At 37.7% G+C, this 8,659-nt stretch overlaps 1 protein-coding gene across 1 annotated transcript in view; it reads left to right on the top strand.

Moving 5' to 3' along the window:
• Positions 1–4,540: 4,540 nt before the first annotated feature.
• The window catches only part of LOC121419156 (cytochrome P450 3A24-like), a 36,983-nt gene continuing 32,864 nt past the window's right edge, over positions 4,541–8,659 (top strand). Inside the window, exons 1-2 of the mRNA XM_041613490.1 lie at positions 4,541–4,788; positions 8,211–8,304. Coding sequence (XP_041469424.1) covers positions 4,718–4,788; positions 8,211–8,304 — 165 coding nt within the window. The 5' untranslated portion in view covers positions 4,541–4,717. The remainder of the gene's footprint in view (positions 4,789–8,210; positions 8,305–8,659) is intronic.

The raw sequence follows: 8,659 nt of genomic DNA, 5'->3' as shown, positions 1-8,659 counted from the left end.
ATTCAAACAAACATTTAATTCTGATGATTTCCGAATAAAATATATAAAGAAATCTATACATAATTATTTTCCATATAATACTCTGAGAAGAAAATAATATGCCCAGCGGCGCTAAGTTAATACGGGGGGGGGGGGGGCGGGGGCAGTCATTGATGTGCACATGTATGACCAGATTATTTCCAAACATCCCCTAAACGATTTTTTTTCTCTGTGTGCAAAATAACCTACAAGTTTTTCGCAGCCTTTATAACAAGTTGTTGCCAGAATATGACCCCGGGGAAAAATATACCCCAAACACGGATTGTTAAAAAAAAGCTTTGGAAAAATATACCCTGGCCTAATAACGTTTGACCCGACCATTGACCAGTCTTTCAAAACCGGCCATTTTCCTTGAAAATCAGTGTTTTTTATACCCTTGCGTCCAGAACTGAAAATTAACACCCCTTTAAACGCTTTTTTTGTCACGGATCTGTACATCAGCAAATATTTGACTGCCCCCCCCCCCCCCGTGCATTAATTTCGTCATGGATGAAAGGGAAGTGCGAGACATTAAAGCTTTTTTATTTTTTTTTAATGAAGTTATGATTATATGCTGATCAAAAGAGAGAGAATAAACAGTGTCACATGCAGGGAAGAAGACGTCTGACTTATAAAATGGATCCACCACGCGTGGTGGTGCCCCAGGGGCGGATCCAGGAGGGGGCCGAGCCGGCCCCGGCCCCCCTATTTTTTGACAACCTGCAGAAAAAGTGTACTCTTTACCTTGATAGAAACTACGAAAAACAGAAAGAAAAGTAAGAAAGAGGTATTTTACCCATGATGTGTAATTTACAGCCTCGTAACGGCCGGCCCGACCCCAAAAGGAAACCCCAAAAAGGTGAGGGGAAGAATTGAAAAATAGACTTTATATAAACTTTTTCGCTCGCGCTTCGCGCTCGCATTGCCTGTGTAATGAATCCCATTCAAGAGGGTTAAATGACACTAATATATAACCAATATATATACAATATACAATATATCCAGTTCTGATATCAATTTGCACACATTTTTTTAGCTCGCACATCAAGCTTTCATTATTTTGTTTGATTTACACAAATTGTTGATGTGTATCAAAATGTTCAGCTCGCGCTGCGCGCTCGTATTTTTTGATTTGTGAGAAACCTATGCTCTTTGGAAATTCTTACCAAAATTTGTCAAAATGCTCCTTTATCTCGCATTTAATGGTTTGAGACACACAGCTTGTTTATTTAAATAAAAACGCGCTTAGACTGTTCATTTTTTCCGGTCGGAATATCAGAAATTTTGAACTCGCGCTTCGCATTCTCATTATTTAATTGGTGATACGTGTATCCTCTTAATTAATCACTAAAAACAGTCCTAATTGAGTCACTTTTCACGTTACTATATGATAAAATTTCGGCTCGCGCTTCGCGCTCGCATTGTTTAGTTGGATACTTATCTTTGTTCATGATTATAAAAACTGCCCTGAATATTCAATTCTAAGGACATAAACATCAAAGATTTTTAGCTCGCGCTTTGCGCTCGCATTATATATTAAGACCACATGAGATACCGTATATTGTTTATAGCAATAAAAATTAACATATACTTAAAACTTAAGTCTTTAGTTAGGACTACCCCATGAAAAAAAAAAAAGCCAGATTGTAGCGGCCAATCGAGAAATATGTTGATCAAAATATTTTTCGCCCCCCCCCCCTATTGGCGAAAGCTGGATCCGCCCCTGTGCCCATTACATCCACATCCCCTCCCAAACGCCATGTTCACAGGCCTATATAGCGATAATGGATATGTTGCATTTTTAAAATTAATTTCCCGATTTATTTCCCATTTATTTGCGCTTTCTTAATTCTTTCTTTATCACATTTCACCAATGAAGTGGTAGCCAAATAAAGATACATGCAGGTCAAATTCCAATTACACGCAGGCCATGACGTGGAACCTACGTGGAATTATCCAGGGGCGCGGATCCATGAGTCATATTTTTTGTAGGGAGGGGCAAGCATAGCCCGTCATGGAGGGGTACAAGCTCGGTACAAGCTGAGCAAGCGTACTTGAAGGTAGCAGAATATTCCTCTTTTGGGTCGGGTATATCTACAGTGCGTATCAAAAAAGTTTACACTTTGAAAAAATCCTGTAAAATTACACATTTGTTATAAAGCTGAAGATCCACATTTTAACATTGGTACATAATTATGACGATATTACTGTCGAAAAATATTTCTGCTTGAGTGAGCACCACTTACTTTTGAAAAGTTATTATAGTGAAAAATGATTTGCACAGAACATTGGTTATGCCCCGGGGGGGGCATTCGACCAAAAAAGTGGTGGGGGTGTGCCGCGGGCGAGACAAAAAACGGGGGCCTCGGAGCGGGCTAATTGTAAAAAGGAGGGTCCTCGGAACGGGCTTCGGAACTTCAACTGTTTGTGAAAACGGGGGTCCTTGGAACGAGTCGCCTGCATGTGAGTGCTCATATGCATCCCCATGGAACGGGCATACGTGCATACAGCTAGCCCGGCGGCATGGGCGCCGGGTGCGCTAGCACAGAGGCAATGGTCGGACCTCGCTCAGCGGCCGCTTTTCACCAAGATTTCGGCTCATTGTAGCAGATTAATGCGACCGGAACGGCGTAACGGAAAATATGCGAAGCTTTGGAGCGGATTTCTTTCTTCGCTTTTCACGATAAGAAGAAAATGCTATGCCTTGGAGCGGCTTTCTCTGTTCTTTTTCTCAATTAGACAAAAATGCTATGCCTTGGAACGGAAATTTGAGTGTGAAAATGGGGGTCCCCTCCGCGGCACATACCCACTATGCATTATATACTGAGTGCCCCCCCCGGGGGTTATGCAAATAAAAGTAGACCTTAATCATGAAGAACACATGGAATTTAGATAGTAAAATTGATTTTAAGATACCTTTTACCTTTTAAAACTTGTTTCCTTGCCCAAAACACTTCAAAGAGTGAATTGCGCCCCACTCACTCGCCCACACACCGAGGCCATCGGGACGTTATTGCTTTACACTGAGCTATGATTTACATGAAATGGCTTAGGCTTGATTTTCAGTTATTAATAGTTGTCAAGCTTGGGAAAAGTGTGGAGAAACAAGTATTAAATGAAAAATGAAATGTAAACCCACTTTTAATGATAAAAACTTAGTGAAAAAATGCTGGAGATGTCTGATATAAACTTTTGCTCAGATTCAGTTATGTCCTCAGATCAAGCTGTCACAAAAAAGGTAAAGATTGTCCTTACTGAATGTTAAAATTTAAATTTGGGTGGCAAAATTATTACAAAATGCTTGAACGTATCCGTTTTATTTCAATTGACTAAAAGTGCAAGGGAAATGTATGAGAAATGTTTCGCAGGGTACTAGTTTGATTTTGCCCTTTCCCCTTGACACTGCGTGAAAACGAGCATTTCTGCGCAAACAAATTTCTGCGAGCTTTACAAAAATGGACAGTACTCACTCAAGTGTAACATTCTGTCATAACTTTCAGTTTCATTGGATAGATGAGACCCAAACCCAAGATTATAAGTGAAAAACATACCAAGTCGTATATTTTTTAATTCCCAGCGCTTTTTAAAAGTGTAAACTTTTTTTGATACGCACTGTATAGCCGTGTCTGTTTCAGGTGATGACAGTGAGTGAGCGTAGCGAGCAAACTAAAAGAGAGTTTTATTTTATCTATATTTGCCATCTGGGTTGGGTACAATCGTCTTTGGAAGGAATGATCCGCGGTGCAAATTATCCGTTTTGAGGGGAATTAGAAGAGGGCTAGAGGATAGACTTGTGATGATTGCATGCATGCGTGGACTGATCCCTCACGCAAACATCATCCACACGCACTGAACTATAAAACTTTTTAGGCTACTAATATGTCACATGTAGTGATTTCTTTGTATAATAGACTAGAGGCAAACTAAAAATCAGACTGGGATCCGGTTGGGCACTGCGACAACGTACCTGCTAATATTATTAGCGTGCATGACCCGTCCATAAAGGAGCTCAAAGGAAATAAAATAAAATAAAAATAATATGGAGAGGTATACTTAATTTTTGGTTGAAACCCCTTTTTTTGCTATCTTTGGTTGAAACATTTCTCCCCCTTTTTTGTTGTTGCTTTCCCTGGGGAAAATTGCGCCCCTCCCCCTTTTGGAAAAATCCTGGATCTGCAGGCCCCTTACCGTAGGCCTAGTGACCGTGCGTTGTTGAAAAACGCGGCTCGATTTGCATCTACACGTAGGGCCTAAACTTACCCAGGCACCCCCCCCCCCCTCTTATAAGAAAAGAGGGGGAATTAATAATAAGGGAGGAGCCGGTAAATTTAGATGATGAAAGTGGAAGGGAAGATTTCTTTCTATCTTTCCCTTCTTTTCCCTAATTCTCTCTAGCTTCTTCCCCTCCCAGGGCCCCTCCCCCCGGGGGAGGTTCCAATGCCACCTCGGCTCTATCCGCCCCTGGATGGAACAATCAAACTGTTGCGCAATCCTTGTTGACATTGTGACAGATCATTCGGATATGTTCTGTCATAGCGAAAACGTACCTGTATCAGTCAACACTGAAAACCCACTGATAGCAGTACTGTATACCAGTCTGGCTCGAACGCAAGCGGCCTGTCTCTGGTCGTGAAGAAGTCGTGATTTTGCTGTCCAACAACAGGATTTAGTAGATCAGTTTTGACTGCAATAATTCACCATGGCGTTTACTCTTCTCGGTTACACTATATCTTGGCCTTTGCTTGGAGCATTAGGAGCCATCTTTTTTACGTAAGTCGCCTCAAATTGTTTTTAAAAGGTAAATAAAGTATTGATTTGCAGCAAATCTCAATTAAATGCTGATATTTGTAAATAATAGTCTGCAAATCCATTTTCGGAACATCTCCTCATGTAAAAGCATGCATTTCAAGCTAAAAAAAAGAATATTTCTAAATGCCATATTTATAATTGAGACATGTTTTTTTCTTTCATCTTGTATTGTAGGTATATCAGATTATTGTTTCATGTCAAGCTCAGCTCAGCTCAGTAGGTTATATGGTCAGTTCCCCCATGTCTGCGCACCCGCGTATCTGCGCGATTCTAGTAAAAGAAGATACGCAACGAGCACGAACTTTACCATGCAATACAAAGACAGGTATTCATAAAAAAATCAGACTCAAAATGATGGAAAAATAATGAATTCAGGGCATTTCATGTGACGGCCTCAAAATGTGGCCTTTCTCAACAAAATCCCCGAATCGTGTGCAAAGTGAATGAGTGCGCAGACATGGGGTACCAATTTTTTTTTCAATCTGAAAATGACTGCCCGAGGCTTTTTCAAGAAAATCCTACATTTTCTTTCATTTTTTAATGAGAAATTTGGTACACTTACTCATAATAATATAAGGAACATTATTAACTGACAGATTTCGTGAAATAAGAAGAAATTCATGTTAAATCTTAACTCAAATTGTTAGGTGCGCAGACTTGGGGCCCACCATCATACTTATAGTCTTGCTGAAACAATTATCTCACAATCAAGCTCAGTTGGATAATGAGTCAGAGTATGGATCCACTACTAGATCCTATATTTTATTTCTTTTGTTCCTGGGCACTTGGAGCACGTCCTGGGTTCATGGGAGCGTACTCCTCTTAAGTTCAATACATTCTGTTGTTCCTTCACTGACTAGTATGAACACATTTACAACATGTTATCTTGGATTATCTATTATCTTGGATTAACTTCTGACATCACAATCTGAAAGATATGATAAGTCCCATTTTAGTGCTAGCAAGAGAATGTTGCTGTGCAACAGATACAGGTTGTTTTCTCATTAATCCACAAGGCTTGACAAAGCACCAAACCCATAGGGAAAAGGGGGGGGGGGTGGAAGAGGGAGAGGGTTATGGGGAGGGTATACACGTCCTGCCTAAATTTCAGATGGAGCTAGGGGACAGTCCCTCCTAAAAAGAGAAAGAGAAAAAAGAGAGAAGGAAAGAATGAAAGGAAGGAAGGAAGAAAAGAAAAGGAGGAAAAAAGAAAGAATGAAGGAAATACAGAAAAAGAGAAGAAAGGAAAGGAAAAGATAACAATTTTACTGAACAGCTAAAACAAGAAATATTCTCTGAACTCGTAGTAAGATCTAGTAATGTCCATTCGTACAGAACGAGAAACTCAGTTCAGAATGGTGTAGTGGTACCGCTTGTACGCACACAGGCTGGAAAAAGGGCATTTTCTCATAGTGCTGCCATTCTCTGGAATCAGCTGGATAGTGGTACTCGTAGTGCAGTCTCGACGCAATCCTTTGCTACATCTTATTGGAGAGCGAGAAACTGCTGAATTAAAATAACTACCCCTATCTGGCTGGTTCCAGGGACAGCAATCAAGTACTTAAAACATAAAATTAATCAATAATCATAGGGAATATATAATTGTCTAGATATGCTTATGCACAATTGATGTTTTTATGTTAAATTTTGTTCAACATACACACATTATTTTAGTAGGTATGTATGTGTGTCCTGCAGGTTGCTTGTCTAAGAACATATTTTCTTCCTTGTTTTATATCTTTTCATTGTTTGTACTTGTTAATATATGTATGTATTTGATATTTGTATGCAGGGCCCCCAAGAAAAACAGTGCTTAGTCCACTGATGGGGTTACCCTGGGTAAACAAAACGAAATAAATAAATAAATGAATAAATAAACCTATACTCTAAAAGACAAAGAGCTAATTGTAGCTCCTAAAGACAGTACTAGAGAAATCAGCACTCTGAAGTGTATTCACTATACAAGCTCTTCGTTTTTAAGAGTGTACTGAATAGCGGAAAATGACAGTTTTTACCATGGAAAATACATAAATTTTAAACTCGCTAAAGAAAAAAATTAACAAGCAAAAAATACATTTTTTTTACCCTAAAATGAATGAGATTTAGGTCAAATCTCTCTATTGTATAATCAAGATAATTAAAAACCGATTTCAATAAAAATCTTTGAGGTGACTCTACGCCCTGGCTTCCCAGGGCTATATGTTCATTTCAGGAATTTATTTATTACCCTTCATAATGCAAGGTTATATAAGAAAAAATATAACAAATAGTAGTGAAAAGACTGGAAACACATATTGAAAGAAATAGATTTTAATCTGAAATGTAATCAGTAGATTTGTAATAATTAGCTTATTTGAATGAGCCTGCGCCTATGAATGTTTTTAACAGGAATTAATTTTTTTCACAGAAATGCTGTGGATCATCATCGTCAAAATGCACGCAACTTTCTAAGCTCACTCTCTGTGCTAGCTCACATTTCTCTTCTCAAATACTTCATTTCCCAATTTTAAATTTGATTCAGGTTATTGCATTAAAGAGATTGTTAAACAATCTCGAGATAGACATGTACAAACTTTAAAGAATATAGAAAAAAATGAAATGAATAGATACTTGTGAATTAACAAAATTAAATCAAATAAAAACTATCAAATTTATTAAGAGTACATTTGAATATCGCACTTAATGTTTAAATACATCATCAGTAAAAAAAATAAGCTTTTCCCATTTATCTAAAAAAACAAAACATTGTTATTGGTTGTCTGGTTTTTGTGTATATACTATATAGGTTTTGTATTACTCAGTTTACTTTGTTATGATGTGTTATTATTGGCATTATATTAATACATTTACTACATGAAATATAATAAAAGTTATTATCAAAGACATTAAGCCCTTATGATGTGACAGAAACATGTATACTATCCCACTGCTGCCACCATTTGACTATTGATCAAGAAGCAAGATTTGCAATGAACTGGGAATAGTTTCATTGCACACTTCTTTTATTATTTGTATAATCTTTATCTGGCATTTGAAACAGTGCATTTGTGAGCATCACAGATATTCTGCCTGGCCATTCTATGATTTTAAATGCCTCATTTGCATATAGGGTTTTGACGAAACATGTAATTATGGCATATTTTTAGCTTGTATCAATGTATGTTCCCATGTAACTGTAGTAGAATTTTACATTGTTTTGGAGGAATTCAAATCACAGACTTTATATACATGTAATAAGCCTATGCATGTAGATTGATTACCGTATTTGTCTATCTTTTTTCCCAGTAATTCTTTTATTGTAAGAAAATGTTTTTCCAATGTAATTTTGAACTTCTTTCATGTTGTGCATTTTGAATTGATTACTTTTTCATTGTCTTTTCAAGGCATCAGATTTGGCATTTATCATATTTCAAGCGAAAGGGGATCAAAGGACCTATACCTCTTCCATTTGTTGGAAATTCTTTTGACTTATTTCAAGTAAGTAGCCTTTATGCATGAGAGATGATAAAAAAGGGTGTTTGTTTTCATTAGTTGTGAATTTTAAAGGCTAGTTTTTCATTATATATTAATAATACCTTATAACTCAGTAACATTTGCTCTATGGTAGCCGTGAGGCAAGTCGAAAATGGCTGTTTTATTCATTTTTATTCAAACCACCTATATGTAGCTATTACAAAATAAATATGCTATAGGGGCCTAACGGCTGTTTTCAACTTGCCATTATTATGGGCGCCATATAGAGAAAATGTGGCCGAGGTTTTGCATGTGGTTTGACTCTTTCTTCAGACAAGGAACTTTAATGTGAGTGGAGTTGCCCAAAATCCATTTTCTT

This window comes from Lytechinus variegatus, chromosome 7, assembly GCF_018143015.1.
Source record: "Lytechinus variegatus isolate NC3 chromosome 7, Lvar_3.0, whole genome shotgun sequence".
Classification (NCBI taxonomy): Eukaryota; Metazoa; Echinodermata; class Echinoidea; order Temnopleuroida; family Toxopneustidae; genus Lytechinus; species Lytechinus variegatus.
This window is presented reverse-complemented; position numbering and strand designations above follow the sequence as displayed.